General features: G+C 43.2%; 1 protein-coding gene across 1 annotated transcript; it reads right to left on the bottom strand.

Moving 5' to 3' along the window:
* Positions 1-838: 838 nt before the first annotated feature.
* Positions 839-23,161, bottom strand: MELK (maternal embryonic leucine zipper kinase). The gene is made up of 17 exons (XM_009877883.1): positions 23,107-23,161; positions 22,743-22,828; positions 22,489-22,605; positions 22,211-22,354; positions 21,167-21,235; positions 19,992-20,084; positions 18,417-18,515; positions 15,401-15,469; positions 14,795-14,893; positions 13,734-13,820; positions 11,122-11,250; positions 8,524-8,670; positions 7,624-7,849; positions 4,966-5,059; positions 4,382-4,535; positions 2,681-2,784; positions 839-1,016 (listed from the first exon to the last, which is right to left on the bottom strand). The coding sequence occupies exons 2-17, from the start codon at positions 22,761-22,763 to the stop codon at positions 839-841; spliced, it is 1,830 nt and encodes a 609-aa protein (XP_009876185.1). The 5' UTR covers positions 22,764-22,828; positions 23,107-23,161.
* Between the last annotated feature and the right edge of the window lie 558 nt (positions 23,162-23,719).

Genomic DNA, 23,719 nt, shown 5'->3' with positions numbered 1-23,719 from the left:
TGCCAGGGAGCTGCAGAAAGCAAGAACATCTCCCCTCAGCCTCTTCTCCAGCTGAACAGCCCCAGTGCTCAGTACACACACACTTTCCTCTGGGGCAGTAACCTCACATCTGAACCAGCTCCTCTGCGCACCAGTTTTCCAATCTTATTTCTAGTGCCCAAGTTCTGTGACTGATGCTGTTCAAGGTGTGGCCTAATTCCTTGTGGACAGCTTCCCCGGCCGCCGCAGCTCAGAGGCACTGCGGTTCTTGACACAAGGGCCTGATGTTCACTTAACACGAGCACCAGAAAACACACACACACTTGTTAAGCATCACCGAGGCCTTCGTAATGAGATGCAGTAACATTTTAAGTGGCATCATAGTTTAAATCTTAGCACTCTTGACTTCACCTTTATTGAAGCCAGTCCTATTTTGTACAACATCAAGCATATAGTGTGACTCTGGGAACCACAGCTGTGACTTAGTTAACGATCTCAATAAATCCTATTTAAGCAGAGACAAGAAGAGAATTATGCAAATGACTATTTCTGTACCACATGTACTCGGGTAACTGAAGATACACCAAAATAACGCTCCGGCAAACAAACACCCATGCTTTTTTCAAGCTACGTATGCCAGAGGATTTTACTTCATAAGAGTTAAAGAAGTTTTATTAAAAAACTCGTACACAAAAGGAAACATAGGAAGGGCATATGTACAAGAAGGGATAGTTAAAAACCCAAGAAAGATGGCAGGCTCTTCAAACACAGAATTACTTTTCCAAACAGGCCTCTGCAAAACATTATGATTAAGGCCTTGGTACGAAACTGCTGCTTTCTCAGCACGTGCCCTGGCTGGTCACAGGTGGCAGCTTGATAGGATGTCTTCCACCAGCCTCTTGTAGACCCAGGCATCACCTTTGAGTCGTTGTCGACGGATACCCACCAACTCAGGTTTACAGAGCCGACACACTTCCAACTCAAACTCCATAGTCACTTTGCCAAAATCTGACCGTGTTTGACACTTCAGGGTATAACTGTGCAAAGCAAAGGAAAAATGGAATAATTGTTGAACTGCTTAATGCTTGTTTTGTGAATAATAAATTAATAAAAGTGCTTCACAATTACCCCTGCTGCTCAGAATATTGGGAAATGACCCAGAATTTTGCAAACTCAGAGCTTTAACTACTCCAGTCCCAGGACTTTATCATTATGTCCAAGCACTGACAGGCAGCTCTAATGTCCTGCCCAGCCAGAGAGCTGGAGGCATGGAGATACTCCCACTCTCCTCCCCACAGAGACACCACTGCCAGGAGGTTGGTTACCAGTGTGAAAAGTGAAAAAACTGAATGTGAAGTTTAAATCATCACAATGGGAGATGGTGCTTCTGAGTGGTGCAGTATCCTTTCAGATTCTGATCTTCAAATGCCTCAAGGGATGAAACACACTCTGATGTTCTACAATGCCTGTCGTTTAAATATCCAGGAACTTTAGAAAATGCATAGGCATGAGTGAGTACAACACCTCTTTCATGTAGTGGGAAATGAAAAAACAGGCATTAAGCTCTGGTCAGAACTAGGAACCAACCCTACTCTCAGTGCCTTGGTCTGGTGTTGAGGGCTCCAGTTGGGTAGGCCATGGAGCACTGACACAGGCTCTCCTATAGCCCCTCTCCTGGGAAAATGGGCCGGGAAAGGGAATAAGGCAGAGAGACTTACGGATTGGAAAAGAAAACTAACACAGGTTTAATAAAACAATAATAATACTAATAAGGGAATAATAATGAACTATATACAAGTAAATACAGAACTGATATCAAACCTGACTGCCTCCCAACACCAATCCCCAGGGGTGCTGCAGAGGTGGCGGCACCGGGGCAGCCCCCTGCTCAGCGTTGGAGGGGAACTGGGCACAGGGGCTGGATCCGGGAACTCGGGGTCGGGACCAAAGGCAGGAGATCAGACCGAGTCCTCCTGGGACGCCGGCCCTTGAAGAAGAGGCCTCAACCCCCGTGACCCCTCAGCTTTATGCCGAGTGTGACATGTGTGGGCCGGAATACTCCGTTGGTCGGTTGGGTTTGGGTCACCTGCCCTGTCCGCTCCTCCCCGCAGGTGCCACCTTTCACTTCCTCGTGACCCTTTCCCTTCCCGGCACCCCAAGATGTTACATGAGACCCAGCCGTGGCCTCAGTCACCCCAGGAGCAGGCACCAGCCGGAGCCTTTGGGCACCCCAGCCCTGGCAGTGACTGTCACCACCAGCGTCACCCCTGCCAGCAGGAGCACTGCCTGCACACACACGCTGTCACCTGCAGAGAGGAGAGACTGAGCTGGAAAGTAAAATCCACAGGTATCCACATCATCTCCCACAACTGTCCGGTTTGGTGATGTGACTGTAGTTTAACAAACCTTTCGTATTTATGATTTCAGAAGAGACGGACAAAATTCACATCAGCCTCAAAGAGCCACCTCACTATTACTGGTTTATATTTGTCAACGAGCTCTGTTAGAATTCAACGTTTTGCATTGTGTGCACAAGTTTTATTGTACTCATTCATTTAGTGCTCTGTGAACTTCCTAAAAAATTACTGTATTTTACAATGTAGGGCTGAGAAAATAAGTTTAATTACTTTGCTTTATACCATGACTGGAGTACTGACTGTTTAGACAAATACAAGTTGAAGCCATTGTATTTTACACTTACCCCTTCTGAATATAATCCACATGCTTCTTCGAAAGAACAGCGATTATTTCATTCAACAGCTGGTCTGGATTCAGTAGCTGAGCGGTGGTAACATTATAGTGTGCCTAAAAGCAGTCAGCTCGTTAAAAGAAAAGTCAAGGGATTAAAAAAAAACAAAAAAGCTTCTCTAAAACTGAAGACATTACAAAAATATTTAAAAAGTACATTTTGCAACATATAGTGACAAATGCCTTAACTTTCCAATGTTATCATACTTAAGACATTGTAGTAGCAACAGAAACACCAAACAACTGCTGGAAAATTCAGATCAAAGCACATCCAAACTACAATCCATCATAAAATCAAAAGTAGCAGTAATGGGCTGGGGCAGGACGGACTATCAGAAGTCTTGCACGTAGCCAGCGGTGATTCCCAGCCAGGAGCAGAAGAGCCTCAGGGCTGTGCACAGAGCACCCTGCTGCACACCCAGCCTGTCCGTCTGACATCAGAGAACATAAATTATGTGCATCACGTTTAATACTTCGTGTAACGGACTTGTCTGGTAAGTGACTTCTTGAATAATTTTCAGACACCCATATGCAATGAGAGAAATCCTGTGACAACTGTAATATGCCACAAACGCTCTACCTGTCTTCCCAAGTCACAGAAGCAGATGAGAAGATCAAAACAGTTTGAAAAAAACCCCATAGGTTGAGGATGCAAAGTCAGCCAAAAGACTGGTTCTTACAGTTCTTATTCAGCCTAAAACACAGGGAGCTCCCTGCCACAACTGCTCTAACACTGTGAAATAAATTTCTGACTTTCCTTGTTGTGCTCCAGCGTCCCTAGACACAAATCAGTAATTTTCCATATACTGTGAACAAGTGAGGATAAAAGCTTTCAGAGACAGAAGAATTAACTTTTGTTTCCAATTGCTCAGGCTCCTGATACACTTGCACAGTCTGGACTCCTGTCCGATGAACTTGTAAGCTCGCCACCAAGCCTCTGACAAGTGCCTCTTGGAAAAGCTTCCAACTGGAATACAGTAGCTGAATTCCATTTACAAAGGCTGCAAAACAGAAAGTCCTTTTACTTTCAGACAGGTCTTTTTTTTGCTGACAGACACCTCTTACTGTACAGGAGGTGTTGCAGCAGCTGCAGCTCCAGCAGCCCCCGCTGACTGAAGGCGTACAACACTTATTCCTATTTTTAAATCGCACTTCATCATAAAACACGGGCCAGCCAGGTCACAGAAGTTTCCACAAGACTATTTCTAAAGGCATTGGATGTTTTTGATAATTATACTTCTTTTTTTTTTTTAATAAAGGCTAATTAAGCAATTAATGCTCTAATACAAGCACTTAGGAATTGATTTCTAAATATTTTTTTTTTCCTACAGAATTCAGTTTCTTATCCTCCACAGCTATTATTTCATGACTTTCTGGGGAAAATTGTGCCAGTCCAGTCTAAACCAGCCACCTCAGTAAAGGAATGCAAAGATATTTCAAAAATCTTTTACAGTCGCAGGTTGGTTTGTTTTTTTTAATCAAAGTGTATAAAATTTTAGTCTAGAAAAATAAGTATGGATTGTATAGTTACTGTGCTTGGAGACTGAAGAGGACAGTGTATCGCTCAAATGGCACAGGCATACTGAAAAATGCAGATGAGAGCATTCCTTAAAACTGTTGGTGTAGGTGTGTCGGACTTTTCCAGCACGCATACCTTAACTTTCCTCGGGCGATCTCTGATGGGTCGTTTCTTTTTGCTTGGCGTAAGCATCGTGATCACTTTATCTAAGCCTCTTTCAATATTTCCGAATATTTTGGCTTTTCTCTTCCTTGGGTTGCTATTCAGGTTGTGATCCTCTGAATGACTCCTGTTACATGAACAAATTTATCAGTCGTTTTTTCTTAGTGTTTAGAAATTAGTAATTTTCGGACACATCACTAAAACGTTATCAGACTCGACAAAGTGAAGAAAACCAAAGCAAGTGCACTGTATTATGACATTTTCTGTTTGAAAGTCAGTTCAGATTTAAACCCAGAGATGCAGCCCTCTAGGGAACTGGAATAAGAAGCAACTTACAGAAAATAGGAATATATTCTAAACATAATTGAGTTACAGAGTTTTAAAACTTTTCTCTATCTTCACTGTTTTCTAGTGAACGCAGGGAGAGGTTTTATGAAGGTTTTTACCAAGAGAATGGAAATAACAGCTTGCTGTTGTAACAAAGCTTCCTAGGCAGCACATGGATTAAGGTAGTCCTGCTCTAAATCAGAAGTGTACACAAATAACTGGACACTTACCTTATTTCGGGAAGAACCTCAGCTGCTGTCAATTCATCTGTGTTTGTTGGGTTTGCATGTCTCTTAATTGGGGTGACTGCTGTGAACTGGCTCTCTGAAAGAAAGCACCCAAACCATATCAGGTATGCTTTTGCATAAAAGATTTTCTTTTCTTCGGTAAGGATTTCTCATGATTACTATTTTATTTCTAAAACCAGTCCCCTTTTCTATCTCAGGTCTGTATCTTCTGAATAATAAAATATGTTTTTAATGTAACAACAGTAATATCCCTACTCTACAAAGAAAAACTGTGACTAATTTCCCCAGGGCTCTACATGCCAAGACTTAGAGCAACCAATGCAGTTCAGTATTAGAAACTGGGAAAGGAAGAGGATTAGAACTGTTTTCTGGCACTGCCATGGGTCCCAAGGTAAAAGCTGAGCAATTCACTGTGTCCAACAGTTGCATTCATCACCAAGACACTTCTCTCATACAAGCTGTCTGAGTTTACCCAGCCTTGTTTGGTAACACACATGATGTAATGGCCTAAAAATTTCTACGACCCACACTTTGAGAGAGTTCTGCAGAGCATGGTTCTGAACATGCAGGAGGAGACACCAAGTGAAACACACAGCAAATGAGTTGTTAAAATTAAACCCAACTTCAATATTCAAAGTTTTAGCTCTCCACAGAATACCAACTGGTGTCAAACAATGATGACTTAAAATTTTCATTGGATGCTTCCACTTTTCTATTTCTAAGAAAGTGTTAACACTACCTTTTCTGAATCAAAGACCTTTCAATGAAACAAAGAATAAGTGCTCAGTTCTTTAATCCTCAAAAATATCTCACTCAAATGAGCTGGAAAAGTGTTTCTGCATTTCGCATTTCAGAAAGAGTACCTACATTTCCTTTTTTAAACTTGCCATGAAGTCAAACTTCAAAGTTACCACATTTTATTGGGTTGGCCTGGCTGGATTTCAGAGACTTGGGGGGCTCTAGGAGTGGATTCTGCAAGAAGCTGCTAGAAGCTTCCCCTGAGTTTGACAGAGCCAATGCCAGCCGGCTCCAAAGAAGGACCCGCCACTGGCCAAGGCTGAGCCTCTCAGTAAAGTGATAGGAGAGGAATGCCTCTGGGAAAACGTATTTAAGAAATGGGGAAAAAGAACTGCGCCACAACAGCTGGCACAGAGATGGAGGAGTGAGAACATGTGAAGACGCCAAGGCCAGTGAACAAAGAGGGGGGGGAGCACATGCTCCAGGTGCTGGAGCAGAGACTCCCCGGGGTCGTGGTGAAGCGGGTTGTCCCCCTGCAGCCCATGGGCAGGGTATAGATGTCCGCTCTGGGGCAGAGGACCCCATGCTGTGTGGGTGGATGCCTGAGGGCCTGTAGCCCGTGGGAAGCCCACACTGGAGCAGGTCGCTGCTGGAACCTGTAGCCCGCGGGAGAGAGGAATGCCCATGCTGGAGCAGGTTGGCTGGTGGGACTTGTGTAACGCTGCGGGGCACTCACGCCGGAGCAGTTTCCCTGAAGGACTGCACCTCAGACTCACGAGGGGTGGGCTGCCCCTCGTGAGGTGTCTCACGTTGGGCGGTTTGTGATGAAACGACTCACACTGTAAAAGAGCGTGAACCTTGTCTCCCATGACAGGGACCCCACAATGGCCCTGGGGAAGTGTGAAGAGTCCTCCTCCAGAGTGACGAAGCGGTGGAGCCAATGTTGGATGAACTGACCATAACCCCCATTCTCTGTCCCCCTGCGCCACTCGGGGGTAGAAGGTGGAGAAACCGGGACTGATGTTGATCCCAGGAAGAAGGGAGGACAGTGTTTTGCTTTTAACATCTGTTTGTTTTTCTTATTTCTCACTACTGTTCTCTGATTTGTTCTTTTAATAAAATTAACTAATTTCCCCAAAATCGAGACTGTTTTGCCCGGGATGGTAAATGCAGGTGATCTCCCTGTCCTTATCTCAGACCTTGAGCCCTTTGAAATATTTTCTCCCCCTGTCTAGCACAGAAGGGGGAGTGAGAGAGTGGCTGAGTGGGCACCTGGCTGCTGGCCAGGGTTGAACTATGACACACATACAATCTTAAGAGAAAAATCAAACTCATACAAATAACTAGTATTTGTGGTATGCTTCCTTAAACCCTTCAGAAAGGGTGGCACTGGACAGGAGCATGTTGACATTATGTTAACTTCAATTATCCTGCAAGGACTGACTGTTTCTGAACAATATTCCTCAGCACCTGGAATAGAAGAGTCTCTCACTGCAAGACTTGACTAAAAGCACATCTTTACTTTCAATCAAGGTAATAACAAAATAAAAACAGAGTGTTGAGGAACCTGCATTCTGAACCTGAATGGAAAAGGGAACCAGATTCAAGCTTTAAGAACAGGGCACTTGGCCCCATGTCAGTGTGCCAAAGGCATGTGCTATGGTCAGCAGCGATGACTTCTGTCACTATCATAGAAGTATCACACCTTGATGTATGGAGAAACCTCTTGCAGCACCTCACCAGACAGGCCAGAGGAACCAGAGTAGTGAATATGAGGGGCAAAAAAAGAGTCTTCCAGAAACAGATGTGTTGGATACACAAGTATGGTATTCATATTTGAATTTACAGTGATTCCTAAGCAATATAGACATTCTCAGTTACCGTTAGTTACATCCACCATACCTTTGAAGGCAGGCTCCTGAAAGGGTACAGTTTGTGCTTGGATCTCAGCCTGACTCTCCACAACAAGACTCTTTGGAGCAGGAAGCACAGAGGGCATTTCATTTCTTAAAGCTGACTCTGTATCAACATTCTCTTTGTTTTCACGCTTCTTTGATGCCACTTTCCTTGTCACTGGAGTTGACAGTGTGAATTCCATATCATCCAGTTGAGCAGCATGGCTTGAATGCTGCAAGAGATGTAATAAAAAAAACCCACAAACAAAAAAGACATCCCTTGCTGTATTCCAATCACAGGAAATTCTGAAATTGAAGCAGGTTGAAAATACCATACAACGCTTGCCGATTGAGCAAAATAGTTAAAAACTCTTCAGTACTTCTCAATCTCTCTACAACTTGCTAGTAAACAACTCAAGTCATTTGCCAGTTCTTTATCCACTCTTCCAAACTCTTCAGTTTGCACACTTAAGGACTATTCCTCACCAGCTTATCTAAACACAGCTAAGAACTTTCACTTGGTTTAACTGTACCATTTTAATGGCTTAATTGGATTTTCTTGGCCAACACAGACAGGCTGAACTTCTGCAAAGTCCTGTCCAGCTCTAGCCCAGTGCTGAGATCCTGTTTGAGGTACCTTAATGTCTTCCTTTCAGTTTTAAAATCCTCATTGCCTCACTTAGTCATTCCCTAGATGCCGTTTTAATCATATGCCAAAGCTCAAGTTCTCATCAAATGAATCATGATTTACAGACAGAGCAAGGCACAATTCTTTACTTGTTTTTTACCTCCCCTTGGCCAGGGTTCAAACATTTAAATATGTAATAAGTTTTATGTACAATAAGGTTTTTTTAAAATTAAGAACAGCATATCCCTTCCATTTTTAAATGATAAATTCTTTAAATACCTGTTTTGTTGTGCGAGTATTTAGAATAAATTCTTCCAATGGAGATTCTTCAAACTGTGAAGCTGCATCCAAAAATTCCATGGATCCAAATGCATACGGCACTTCACTGCACCCTGGTGTATCTTCATATGTCATAGGTTTTTCAGACTGAAAAGAAAGATGCAATTGAGATTCCACTGCACAATTGAAAGAAAGATTTCATGAGAAAAATGTCATTAAAATCTAAATGTTATTTTTGTAAGTTCCTAATTATGGCTAACAGCTAGTGGAAGCTTCCAGGCCAGTGATGTAAGTTTTGTAATACGACTTCAATATTGTAACTGTGAATTTGCCATTTTTATCAAAAGCAGATGTGAAATCATTCTCAAAGAACCACTGCCATTACCAAGTCATCCTTCATGGCCTGCGTCAATAAGAGCAGCTGTCAATATGAGAGCCAATTCACAAAAATTGCTTGTCTTTGATTTCAAGATCTGGACCACAAGCTTTTTACCAAAAGCCAAATAATAAGGTGGAAAGAACCCAAGAAAAGAATGCAGCAGGAGGCTGGATAAAGGTAAACACATTCCATCCAAAACCTACGATTATGGAATCTCCAAGAGTACTTGAACTAGCATTCAGAACCCTTTGTCTAATTGCTAGCCTTGAAAATGCTACTATTTATTAAATCACAGGATTCGCAACGTCAGCCAAGATTGTGAACCTCCAAGGCTCACCCTGCACACAATCAGATGTCTGTCACGGTATCCTTGGTTTCTAACACATCTTGTTATTTCAGGAAACTCTTCCCAAGGATTTGTTTCATAAAAGTTCAGTGAAATTGCATACCGTTAATTTATAGTATGAGTCCTCAGCTGGAATGGACACCACTTGAGGAAGAGATGTTCTGCTGGCAGCAAAGTTTCTCTTTGCCTGTGATCAAGGATATTGTGATGACCAGATCTCTCATCACTATGGGAGCTTCCCAGTGTGCTACCAGACCTATCGTGACAACTTACTAAAAAGCCTTTACCTAGGGGCTGCTGGCTACAGCCAAGAAGCTAAGAGCCCAACACTGGAGTTGAAATTGCGTCCCATTACGTAGGAACGCTTGAACAGAATTCCTTTGCTACCATGTTCTAGAAGAAATTCATGCCACGGCAAATTTTCTGGAATATCCTTCTACCCTAAACTGCTTGAAATAAGGCAGTGTGATGTACAAGCTTGTGCCACCAGATGCAGAAACAAATTTAAAGGTTCTGTTTGCTCAGCTGTCTCTGGCTAGAGAAGTGTGTAGTTGGGTATTTCAGCAAATTCAGCTGGTATTCACTCACAGAATCTACAAGTCAAGTAGGTCCTCAGTGCTGTGGAAGGACTGATGGGCTGCTGTGCTGACTGGATTTTCACAGCCACCCATATGGCACACTGCTTATGTCCAACAACAGCATTAACCAGATCCGTTTACCCAGGACAGCACTAGAGTTGAAGGAACTGCACAGTATCAGCGCGACTGAACCTGAAGAACATCCTCCCAAACATCACCTGAGTGCAAGCGTGACCACCAAGATGAGAGAGATCACATCATGCATATTCAGCAGCACTTGGGATTCACGATCTGTTACGCAGCACAGCAGTACAGTTGGGATCTCTGGTAATCTTAGAATTCTCACCTGCGTTCCAAAGCAGTTGTACAAGTAAACTGAAACTATGCACTTGAATCAGACACATAAGAAAGGACTTATTGAGTGCTTGTCTCTATGTAGAAAATTCAGCACACCCAGATACCTAGTTAACAATTTTACACAGATGCCTACAGTTCAAGGGGGAATGGCTAACAGGAAGCTTACGATTTTACTGGAAGTTTTTGAGTTTGGCACAGACAGATATCACTGACACCACAGATAGCTGCATATAATATATGTGATGGCAAGCAATTCAGCAACTTCACACAATTTCTGAAATTCCCTGTATGCACTTTGCTACCAAGCCACAATAACAGAAAATATCAAAACATACACAAAACCACATGAGAATCTGGCTAAACATCAGCAACATGTTTCCCTTACTCAGAACAAAGAGAATGCTCTCTGAGATTGTGTTCTACAAGGAAAGAGGTAAGAAAGGCATGAGTTTCTCTGCTTTGACAACCAGGTGATGTACTACTGTCTGTGACGTCTCAAAGCAGACTCCACAGATGATGTGCCAGGATGTTTCAGAAGACTCTCCTCACTGAACCATGCTAAATGCAACCAGAAAGGTACAAAAATATCTAGAGACAAATGTGAAAGAGCATGGTAAGAAGTGAGGCACCACACAGGAAAATCTGGAATGACCACATAGACCAGGCAATGAGCAATTTTAGCCCATTTCTGTGAGCAGCCACAGGGAGATTCTATGTGGTCCTAAAAATGCACAGTGTCATCCCAGTCACTCCAGTGATGTCAGCTCCCAGAAGCAGCACAGCTTGCTAAAACATGTGCAGGAGGAGACAGAATAGTTTAATCACCAAGACTGTGGCTGACGGGACACGTGCTCTCTTGCTGATATTTAGGGCACCAGCCTGGTAACGCAGAGCAGCATTTTAACCAGTGTGTTGTCCTGTTGAACACGAGAACTTACCTTGAGGCTGGCTGATGGTGTTGCACTGGCGTGCCCCATCTGACGTGGAACCCTTATGCGAATACATTTGCCACGAGCCTTCATGGACTGAAGCAAGAGATATGTTGCTGACATTTGGTCATATTTCCACTAGAAAAACAAAAAACAGCAACAAAAAAGGTATTTTAATCTCCTCTTTGGAAGTACGTAGAAAGCAAGCTCAGTCTTTCTGTGTTTCTGCAAGTTTTTCTACCTGACATGCATCCCTAACGTTTGATCACCTGAGTGTAATTTCAGACTTGAATTGATTCACTCGCTGTGTCTCAGATCCTGTGGTGGGTGTTCTTTGCAAGTCAGTTTGCTGCAGGCTTAGTAGCATGAAAACTAACACTGGGGCTAGAATCTGTCTATTGAAGTGAATGCTAAAGCTATTAATTTAGTTTAGCTAATACTTAGAATCATACAAGAGTTTCAGTTGGAACAGACCTTCAGAATCATTGACTACAACATTTGTCCCAGATCTTGCAACACCACTAACCCATGTCCCTCAGCACAACACCCACCTGTCTCTTAAACCCCTCCAGGGACATTGACTGAAGCCCTCTCGGTAAAGAAATTCTTCCTAATATCTAACCTGGACCTCCCCTGGCCCAACTTCAGGCCATTTCCCCTCGTCCTGGCACTCACCACAAGATGCAGACGGGAGTCTCAGCTTCAGGGAGTGGCAGAGAGCAAGGAGGTCTCCCCTCAATCTCCTCTTCTCCAGCTGAACAGCCCCAGGTCCCTCAGACGTTCCTTATATGACACATGCTCCAAATCCTTTCCTTGGCAGCCCAGCTCTGTGCCCTCTCCAGCACCTTAGTGTTCCTCTTGGAGTGAGGGGCCCAAAACTGGACACAGCACTCAAGGTGAGACCTCACCAAAGCTGAGCACAGGGCCATGATCACCTCCCTGCTCCTGCTGACAGCACCATTCCTGACCCAGGCCAGGATGCCGCTGGCCTTCTTGTCCCCCTGGGCACACTGCTGGCTCATGTTCAGCCAGTGGTCACCAACACCCCAGGTCCCTCTGCCTGGCAGCTCTCCAGCGGGCCCCCCCCGCCCCGGCGCCTCCCCGGCCACTGACCCCCAAGCCTGTGGCGCTGCTGGGGGTTGGTGTGGCCCAAGTGCAGGACCTGGCATTTGGCCTTATTGAATTTCATTGGCCTTGGCCCAGTGATCCAGCCTGTCCAGATCCCTCTGCAGAGCCTCTCTGCCCTCAAGCAGATCAACACATTACCCAATTTGGGTGTCATCTGCAAACTTACTGAGGGTCCACTCCATCCCCACATCCAGATCATTGATGAAGATGTTAAGCAGGACTGGCCCCAGCACTGAGCCCTGGGGGACACCACTCGTGACCGGACACCAACTGGATTTAACTCCATTGACCACAACTCTTTGGACTCGACCATCCAAACAGCTTTCCACCCAGCAAAGCGTGTGCCCATCCAAACCAAGTGCAGTCAGTTTCTCTAGGAGAATGCTGTGGGCAATAGTGTTGAATGCCTCACTAAAGTCAAGGTAGACTACATCCACAGCCCTGCCTTCATGCAACAAAAGTCTCTTTTTTTTTGGAGTTCCATCCCTCATACTTCCCTTGTGCACATCACCAAATTTTTGCATGATTTTCAGCAGCTCCACTTGCGTGAGGAACATGGGTACAATGTCTGGCAAGTTTGTGACATAGTACCATTAGTTTGAATTAGCTACAAGAGATGATAAATCATCCAGTAAAGGACTACGCAAATGCCACAAGTCCATTTGGAAGGAATTTCCCCCAAGTAGACAGATAATTCAGATTATTTTCTATAACTGAAGAACACGTAGCATTAACCCCACAAATCCATCTTAGTATTTTGCATATTTTAAAAGCATGTTTCTACTGCGGTTATATGAAAAACTTGTTTTGCTAAAGCTAAGAGCTATGTCACTGCCACCATGTATAAAGAAGGAAAAAAACCCCTCAATCTCAAGGGAGAATTTTCAGATTCAGGTTAAAGCTGGAGAATGCATCATGTTTTAAGTCTCTTCTACAGTCCACAATGTCATTGATAACATCTGTACAATTCTTTCACATGTAGTCAGTTCAACTTCCATCATTTCTATTAAAAAGTGACTTAAATGTACTTAATTTTTTTAAAAACAGAATAGTAACTCTAAAAAATGGATTTTATAGTCTGTCTGGGTGATGCTCTGATATTTTTCTCTTACTTTTTTTTTAAAATGATTTCACTTACTGAACCATTTCAAAGCAAGGAGTTAACCCAGGAAATGGCATCTGTTTTTCAGCTATAAATTTCTCTTAAGCCTATTTTGACTTTACAAGATCCAGACAGATTTTACCACGGTGGGAAATAACAGTAAGGTTCAGGAAACATCACAGTTAAAGGAAAAGGAAAAAAACAAATTTGAGCTTCAGAACTGTACATATAAGCTACAGGTAGATCCTGTAGTTCTGCAGCTCTTCTTGAAATCTTAAAAGTATTAAAAATTTCTTACTTGAGAATAAATGAGCATTAGTCTGTTAATACAGTAAGTTTATTTGCTATATTTGTCTTTATTTAGTGTAAATTACTAATATATACTTCTTACCTCTGATATTAACTTCGATATACTCTCCTTGCTCTGTTTATGAAACACAGAGAGCTCTGTTACACAGTCTTCATCAAGATGCTCCAGCTGCAAGAACAGGATAGATATTGAAGCATGAGGCTTTCAAGTCGTCTCATAATTCATACCTGACTGCGACACTGTTGTGAAACCCGGAGAGTTGAGTCCATAATCAACTGTGATTTTAGAGCTTGTACTTTGAATAGTTAGCATCATAGCTGAATATTGTAGGGTGCAGAGTAAAAAAGTCATACAACTTCAACAGCTTCATAGTCTGGCCCCTCCTTGGCGAGACACCGTGAATTCCAGTAAGAAAGTCTGATGGCAGATGAGATTTTTAACAAGAATGGAAGCTACACTCGCATCTATCTATAAATATTAAAAGCTATCAGATGTGCACATCTTTTTTCAAGCCACTTAGAATGGATGCTGCAAGTGCAGTAAAGCTGCTCTTTATCTGGAGAAACAGTGGCATCCAGTGGCCAACAAGCTGCAAACACGCTGGAACTTCTCTGTACTTCCTAGACAGCTAGATTTTATTTTCTTCTTTCCATACCACCTTAATCTCTCCCATAAGTGAAACAAGTAATGGAGAGACAGGACAAACATACTTACAACGAAGTTAAATTTTTACTGAATCTAGCAATTCTCAGAGAGGACTAGATACAAAATAAACCATAATAACGTTTAATATGCTCTCTAGGACATGTGTGTTTTGCACCTTATAGTATTGACCAAGTAGCCTGGAGAATTGACTGGTCGTTTATCTGCAGAAATACTTCGTGTTTTCATGAGAAGTCAGGTATTTTTCAAATTAAGCATCAGCTGCAGAATACAGCGAAAACACATTTGAAATCACCCCTCAAGAGAAGCTGGGAGAAAGTAGTAACATTTTGACAGTAAGATGAATAGGAAAGGAAAAACAGCCATCTCAAAGTTCATCCCTGGAAAAATGCCTTCACTTCCCAACACTGTGAAGACAGCGGCAAGCCAGTCAAGATGACATTAAAAGACTTTTGTATTCATCTAACAAGTGTCCTTACTTGGTATTTCGTTTGCCACTGAACCGCATCAGAATAACCTTGCATGATCCAGGGGTGAGTTAACAGATGTTTGACTGTAATCCGCTTCTTTGGGTCCACCTAGTTGGCAATAAAATGCAAGCTGATACATAAATAATCAAGAAGAACTGAAGAAACAACTTGTCTTCTCCTCAGGATTTGAGGGTGCTTAGAAGCTCAGTTGGAAACTAGTACTGCTTCAGAGCCTCACCCAAAGGATGGTGAAACATGTAACTATAGAGCCTACAGTTACAATAAAAGCTTCAGGAATATTTCACACTGGTCAGACTGCTTAGATGTAGCCCAAATGCATACTCGGTGTGTACGCTGCCATTTATAAAACAGCTCTTACTTACACAGCAGAGTTGAGAACGTCAAGCAGGCTGCTTGAAGTCTTTGTTTAATCACTGAAACTTTGGCTAATTATTTCTTCTATATCAAATCATGCTTCTCCAAGAACTTTTGTCAGAAGGCAATATCAGTCTTCTCTCCAAAAGTCTGTGAGAATTAAACTTTTGGTTCAAACACCAAATATTTTTCTAAGTATTTTATTGATGCAATAATACTGAGCAGAAGCAATACCCTTACCTGCAGCATTTGGTTAAGCAGTAGTGTACTGCTAGCAGAGAGCCACTTAGGAATAACGTATTTTCCTCTCTGTAGAAAAGAAGAGGACCTAAATGAACCTTGAACAGTCAGCTCAAAAGCAACCGCTAAATTACTTGTGTGATAGTGACATCTGCGTTCTGTCAAAAAGGCAGGCACATGCAAACTTAGCTTTAAGAATGACTTGAATAAAGTTAACAGTAGAACTAAAACCCAGCTGTATCAGTGAGGTAAATGCTACGTTTGAATTATCAGCTGCAGCTTTCACCCACTCAGCTCATGTGGCATTTCTATCTCGGTCCACTTCTGCAGCTAACCCACGCCTCACCCAGTGCACTGTTTCAGCACATCAACTTGATTTTGAAGTATCAGAAGTGCAAACACGTCACAGCTCTTTGAAATATGAATATCAATTGAAATCACTACTTTTGAGGTAGTAACAATAAACCATCCTCAACAATTTTCTTTTCTGTTTTGATCCCTACACATACTGCAGATGGGAAAATGGTTACACATCTAACAGGTGAGATTCTTTCAGTTAAATTATTTACCGGGTTTTTTATTAATTCTTGATTAGAAGAAGATTGAAAATGGCTTTCAGATCTGAGGTAAAACAACCATAGCTGAAAATCAAAGCAAATTCATCATCAAGGATCATTTACTTCTTGATGAAAACAGAGGAAAAAGAATCACTGTTACAGAATAACAGAACTACAAATTTGTCACAGCAGTTTTCTTTCTACAAATGCCTCAAAAACTAAATAGCTGGCATTACATGGAACATACATTTCTAAGCAGAGTATATATTGCTTTGACATCACAGGTTATAGAACAAGTTTAAGTTAAATTTACATCTTTACAGACACTGCTGATGAGCTACCTGGAGTTTGTAGGCTGTTTCACAAAAGTACCTCTACTCTGACAACAACATATAATCTGCATTTCTTTTTTAATATATTGTTACAGAATGTGAGACAAGGAAAACAAAGCTAGCATCTACTTGACTAAGAGCAATGCTGGAAGGTAAACAGTTTGCAAGAGCTAGCAGATCCAAAAAATACCACAAGAAACAATTTGTATTCTTTTACAGAAGTTACATCACATGCTTGATTTTTCATTCTAAAAGTAAAGGCATTTATTCAAGTATTCCCAAATAGAGAGATGCAGAACATTCCAGGGAAAGAAACATGGCACGTAAGTCATACCATCCTAATTAGATTCAAGCAGCAGATTATTACAGTGGCCTGGAACAATAGCTCTGATCTGAGATTACAATAAACGTCAGGATCTATAATGTGTGAAATTAAATTCCACAATAGTGCGTAAGTGTCCTCATTTCAAGCAATTTTCAGCTCACAACCACATAAAATTAGAACAAATTCACAGTGGAAATAGCAAGCCTGCGTCTTAACACCAGTGACGTTACTATTGGGTTTTGACTGCACACAGACTCAGTTTTAAAACTTGGTCATGTCAGTTCACTTCAACAAGTTCCACTGGACATTTTGTCAGTTCAAATGACTCTGCTGGCAGCTCCTGCACGCGTCAGACAACAAAAACTATGCAGAAGTCATCTCTGATATTCTTAAGATCCCACACCTAAGCTCTCTGACAAGGTTAAGAGAGTGAATACCTCAAGCAGTCAGAATTTTTACCAGGTTCTGCAACGCGGGGCAACGATCAGCATAAACAATTTTCTGTCATCCTACAAAGTATGCTTATAAAAAACAGCCAAGTGCTCAACATACCCTAGCTTTATGGGTAGACAACACAGCTCACACCACAAGCAGAGAGGGAAAAGCAACTCAGGTCTGACTGATGACCTAGGTGATTCCCCTGTGGTGCTTTTACTGAGAAATTATCTGGACAACACTCTTAGTTATAGGGTTTAGTTTTAGCTGGTCCTGCAAGGAGCAGGTGGTTGGACTCAATGATCCTTATGGGTCCCTTCCAACTTGAGATACTCTACAATTACACAAGTAGGGAAGTCAAATCATTGTAACAGCAACTCGTCAGAGTACCAGCACCTTTACATGACCTCTTTGGCCCAGTTTGCTTTGCTTCCTTTTTTTTTTTATTTATTATTATTTAAGCTCTTTAAAACAACTCTGACTGAGCTTCTTACAGATCTTCCATCAAGGTACTCAAGTTCACTCCAATTCCACAGTAAGAAGCTGTGCCAGTTGATGAACTAATCCTGCACTTTTTACAGAGCTCATTGTTACACAACCTGAGAAAATTCCCTGTGTAGATTAGCTCTCAGCTGCCTCCTATCAGAGTAGCCCTTGCACACTTTCGAGGAATTTTTGAGGTATTTCTTAGATAAACTGAATTCTGTGTGAGATAAGAAGAAAGAGGTAGGAAGAGGAAGCCAAAGCCCTCACCCAACACAGCTACTCCTCACCTCACCCACTCACTGGAAGTTTTATCAACGTCAATTTTACGGCAGCTTAGAAATGTTTGGATAGTGTTGTGCAAATGATGCGGAACAGCTGCATCAGAAGGAGTTTACAGAGAAACAGAGCCAATTAACAAATTCTATTACTTACTATTTATTCAACTTTTCCAGAGGAATTTGTAGGAGAAAAGCATAATAGCAGATGCAGAATCCTGTTCTTTCTAGGCATGAGAATCGCTGATGTTTAAGAACATTATTTTTGGTAAATCAAATTGCATACTTGCAATTCTATTCCAAACAATACAGGGAGAAGAGAGACAAGGGCTCAGGAACAAAAATCCAACTCACCAGCAAGAAAATGCTTCTCCTGAACATCAATTACCTATCACAGGACCAATCTAGAGTACTGCAAAGGCCAATAAAAGATGGAAACAAATCCACAAAATATTGGTAGGAAAAGCAGCAAAGCATAACCAAATTCAACAGATGTGTCTTTTCACCCTAGGCAAAGCTCAACAGGTTCTGCTGTCAGGAAGGTAAAGGCCTCTCCTAACACTTACAGTGTCTGTTCCCACCATATCCAGCACCACTAACACCCACCGTTATCTTCCTGTAGAGAGCCATGACATTGTCATCATCGAAGGGCAGAAAGCCACACAGCACTGCATACAGCAGCACTCCCATGCTCCAGATATCAGCCTGAAAAATAAAAGCGAGTGGAAGTTCACAAACCTGACCTATCTAAAATGGCTTACAGATAGATAATACAGCAAGGTCCACAGACAACTCACAGGCCCTTAATTCTGGACAGAACTGTGCATTCCAAGTGAAAGCACACAACCCAAATTCAATTCCCAATTCACTCAAGCTAGCGTAGCAATAAAACCAATATCCTCTCCCTAGGTCACCAAATTGCTGCATTAACTTCAATCTCCAAGGATTTCACTGACAAAAATGAAATCAAGCTCATCAGAAGGGACTTCATACAGTAACATGTTACTGATGACAACAGCTGCCAGCACAGATACAATCAACACTAAAGCCTGGCTGCTGCTTGGCTGCCCAAATGGGCACAGCAATGTCCATGTGCCTCTTGGAACAGAAAGGAAAAGGAGGCTTGAAAAACACCGGGCTTCATGGAAACAAATCAGAATAAAGTAAAAGAAAGCTGGAATTAGATACAGAGGATTGTGGTGCAAAGGTATGTAAGAAGAAAAAAGCCTGACTCCACTAACTAGCATAGCAATTTAAGTTCAAGGAGATTGCATCGACGCATTATGGACGGATCAACTAAGGCAAGTAGTAGGTCCTGACATTCTAGACATGGAATCAAAGCTGGATAAAAGCTCAACACAGGTGTGGCAGAGTATATGAGGTCGCACAAAAAATTTTGCAATAACAAGTTGGAAAATTAACGGAACAAATTGCTGCTTGAAAGAATATGCAGCAGAAGGAAGGAGTTTAAGTTACTTTTTCATAGGTCAGTGTTGTGATTTAAAGCCAGCTAGCAACAAAGCAATACACAGGCAATGGCTGAGTACCCCCTGCTGGGATAGGGAGAGGAATTAAAAAAAATCCAAAACTTGTGTGTGGAGATATGGTAATAGTTGTAATGGAAGGGAATATAATAATTAAAGGGAGAAGGAAAACCCAAGACAAGATGAGCAACGCACAGCGCAGGTGGTCATCACTCACTGACAGCTCCCTCTGATTTATTTACAGGGTACGACATCCTGTGGGGGGACACATCCCCCTAGGGAGTCTGTGTCAGCCTCCCTGGGTCCTGCTCCCCACCAGCTTCTCATGGCCCTGCTCATGGGCAGAGTGAGGAAACTGAAAAACCCTCCCCTTGGGGTGAGCGCTGCAGAGCAACATCTGGGCATTACCAGCAGTGTTCTCACACCAAACCCACAACCCCAGCCATGAGGGAGAAAATTAACTCTGTCACAGGCACTAAAATAGGCAGCAACAAATGGAAATAGAGAAGCATTAGTCAGAGACAAAACAAAGAGCTAGATGAACACCACGTTCTCCCGTAGCTACAAGGGCCAAGGCCAGGCATAGCACTTCCGAGGACCATGTGGCCATGTCACCCAGTGGCGTTCGAGAGAGAAGCCAAGCCAGCACATCGAAGCTCACTGCCTCTACCCCTTAACCCAAACCCACGCCGCGTACCTCTGAGCCTATGTATGCTTTGCCCTGGACCAGCTCCGGTGCTGCATAGGCTGGGCTTCCACAGCACGTCTGCAGGTGATAATCGAGGCCACCCTACGAGAACACAGAAAACTGATGGCACAGGAGCCTTGACTTGTCTTCCAGCAACAGCATACTAGAGACCTGGAGGCTTCATCTTCCTTTGCTGCACATCTACATTCACCTTACGTTTTGCTCTGGTGTAATACATGGCTTCACTAAGCAAAAGCTAAGAGCACAAGTATCCTGTAAACACCCTGATTCCGAGCTGCTCATTCAGCCATGACCCTCACAACTCTTCCTCTAGCTCCTCCTCTAAGAACACTCTGCAGCCATGAAGAGGAGAGGTGGAACTTGGGAAGAGATCCAAGTGCTATTGGGCACGAGGCTAGCTGTAACATTCAATGCAATAACTCCGTGAAAAAACACTAAAAATATTTATCAAAACCATGTTATTACTTTGCGTGGGCTTTGCTCTAAACAAATCAGAACAAGGCAGCATTGTACCACCAACATGATGGTCTAGTAGATTGTCTGTAGGATCCTCTAACCTGATGCAGGGAAAACAATCTGGGGAGAGGTAACTGTCTTTGGATTAGTACAACTTCATTCCTGTTTTAAATTGTTTAACTGTATCCACCTTGCCATTAAGCTGGCAAACAGAAAGGGCTCCTAGAAACCAACTTTAAACTCAGGAAACAACTCGGCACAATGGCATGGAGCCCAGGGATTTGTCAGCGTAACTGCAGTAAACTACTTGATTGATTCACAATCTTGACACAAATTAAAGCATTTCAAAAGCAAGACAGACACCACTGAAACTTCCTAGGGAAGAATGCACACCAGCTTGGGCTTCATCCTATAGGTCTTTTTATCTGTGCTACACAAACCAGATGATCTCTGTCTCTGATTACAACAAGATGAAGCATAAGAGTAGAAAACAATCTAACAGCCCAGTCATAACAAGCAGTTAACTGCTCTCGCACAGTTAAGGCTCTCACAAGCAATTAATGAGTGGATGACAACGACACAAGCAGCTTGAACTTAAGGTCTCTGTGCAAGCCTCTGTGCTGCACTCTGAAGTCAAACATGCTTCTTTTTATGTGTGTGCAGTAGCTGATTTAGCTCTGCTCTGTGAAAGCAGCTGCTACTCTTACCTTTGGCTTTGCACAAAGGCCAAAGTCTATCAGCTTCAAACTGTGATCCTCATCTATCAGTAAATTTTCCTGGTAAAAGAGAAAGCAGTAATGAGTACTTCCATAACCTAAGTACCCAAGGAACCACATTTTCTTTCATGTTATTTCTTCTTGTCTTTAGCAGCTAGGACTTTCCTAAAGCTGTATCCCTGGAGATTTCATCGGTTTCTACCGAGTATAACCCACATTACAGGTGTGACTGGAAAAAGCCCTAAGAAGCTTAGTCTGACACTGCTTTGGGGAGGAGGTTCAAGCGGAAGCCTCTAGAAGTCACTTCCCATCCAAGTTATCACATGATCCTATGAATCCTTCAGCTCCCCAGCCCCAAGCCAGCTCTTGCCAAAAGGCCCACACAATGCTTCACTTGGGGAGACGTTTCCTGGAGACAAAAGATTTCATGATCTCTCTAAGAGAATGCTTGTGCAGTAAGAATTTGGTCTTCCCAGAGATGTCAGCATCTCTAAAAATGCAAAATTCTAACCCCTTTGAGGAGAAATGGACTCAAGTCTTCAGTTCCTAAAGTTATGCTCAAACCCTGTAGTGACAGCAAAGCCACAGGATGGGGCCGGTAGCACACATCTCCTGCCACAGCCTCTGTCCAGCCACTACCACTCTGCACTGTTAGTGTCCCTTTTTCCTCCAGGCATGGGGACAGAATATTAGCACAACAGAGCAGAACCATAAAGACCCTCTCCAGGTACAGGCTGCAGTAAAAGGGATAACAAAACGACCCAAGCAACGTTCAAAGCCAGATCCAGGCCTGTGCTCCCAGCTGGAGCGCATCATTCCGATTCTCTCCCAGTGGAAGCTCCTTCCTCAGATGTAGCCACATCCAGCTCATCTGAGGAACGTCATCGCAAACAGAAACAACGCTCTTTCAGAAGACATTAGGCGACAAGCTCTAAATACAACAGAATAGAGGAGGCGTAACTTACTCTGGCTCCCGATGGAGAAATAAAAGCGCCCATTATGGCTTATGCAAATCTGACTAATATTCAGGCTTACTGGTTTGAGATCCCTGTGGGTGTATCCCTGACTGTGAATGTAAGCAATCGCTGAAACAATCTGCCGAAAAAACACACGAGCCTCCTCTTCCGAAAGGCGGTCCTTGGAAATTATGTAGTCGAATAGCTCTCCTCCAGGACAGTACTGTGTGAGGAAGAGAACACGGTCAGAAGCGCAATCCCAACAATGTCAAGAGCGCTGGACAGTAACCAGAGGGCACGCTTCCATTCCTCCTGCTTTATCCCAGTCGCGCCCGAGTGCCCGCACGCATTTCTCACCTCTAAGACCATGAATATTTTCTTGGACGTCTCTATCACGTGATACAGCTGGCAAATGTGCTGGTGTCTTAAGTTCTTCATGGCATCGATTTCTACTTTAACACGAGGCAAGTCACCCTGAGAGACCACAAAAGCAAGCTGTGAAACTGCGGACTACTTTGACAGCCTGTTCGCCACACTGCGTCCCTGTGCTGCTGAGAACCCCGCAAGAACAGGAGAAGATGCTGGTAGCTTCTAAGTATCTTTTTGCTTACCCCTAGAGCAACTTTGTCCATGATTTTTATTGCAACTCTTTCACCGGTGAGAAGATGTCGTGCAAGCTTTACCTTGGCAAACCCACCTAAAAATCAGAAAAGAGTCTTTAAACATAAGTATGATGACACGCTCTCTTGCCTATAATCTTGCAGTTACGCTGGCGTATGTAGCATGTGCAGTATTAGAGGAAGCAGTGTTCACTGCTACCAGCTTCAATCTACATTTTCAGAGTTCTGCTCCTCAAAACACACGCCCAAAACGCGACCTATAGGCTCCGCAGTAGCAGTTAATCTATACTTGTACAAGCACTGAGGTGGTTAGACAGATTGCACACAGCAGTTCGCCTTCACAGATCAAGCCTACCTGTCCCAATTGTCTCATGGATTTCATAGTACTTGAGAATTTCCTCATAGTCGCCTACAGCCCTTCTGGGAGGAATGGGCGTCCTACAACTCTTCTCAGCACCTACGAGGAGAAAAAAGCTTTGCTGCACCTCCAACAAAGGGTGGGAGGACCTGCCCTCGTGGCTAGCACAGTCACAGGCTGGGGTCACAAACCCCGGCCCGGGGGCTCCTCGGTGGCCCCCCCAGAGGCGAGGACCATCAGTGAATGAGGGGTTGGTGCTCAGACTGTTACAGGAGCTTGACCCCTACAAATCAAAGGGCCTAGACTTCACCCGAGGGTGTTAAGAGAGCTGGCTGATGGCACTGAGAGGTGGCTCTCCAAAATCTTTGAGAAGTTGTGGAGATCGGTGGATGAACCAGAAGGCTAATGTCTACAAGAGGAAAATTGTCCACAATAACAATCAGCCAGTGGAATAATCTTCCCAGGTAAGTGGCAGACTGCCCAACATTGGACACTTCTGCGATCCAGCTGGACAGGGTGCTGGGTCATCTTGCCTAGAACCAGCTTTTGCCAAAAACCGTTGGACAAATGATCCTACAGGTCCTCTCCAGACCAGTATTTTATGGTTCTA

This window comes from Apaloderma vittatum, unplaced genomic scaffold (genome assembly GCF_000703405.1).
Source record: "Apaloderma vittatum isolate BGI_N311 unplaced genomic scaffold, ASM70340v1 scaffold35651, whole genome shotgun sequence".
Classification (NCBI taxonomy): Eukaryota; Metazoa; Chordata; class Aves; order Trogoniformes; family Trogonidae; genus Apaloderma; species Apaloderma vittatum.
The sequence above is the reverse complement of the archived record's forward strand: the minus strand, read 5'-3'. Positions and strand labels throughout refer to the sequence as shown.

What these genes read in the sequence shown, in the direction of transcription:
- MELK (XM_009877883.1), bottom strand. Translation starts at nt 22,763, where the DNA reads ATGGACAAAGTTGCTCTAGGG. An exon ending in AAATATTCATGGTCTTAGAG is followed by an intron (nt 22,355 to 22,488) that starts GTGAGAAATGCG and finishes TTCCTCACACAG; the next exon opens with TACTGTCCTGGAGGAGAGCT. An exon ending in CTCTCTACAGGAAGATAACG is followed by an intron (nt 15,470 to 18,416) that starts GTGGGTGTTAGT and finishes TCTTTTCTACAG; the next exon opens with AGAGGAAAATACGTTATTCC.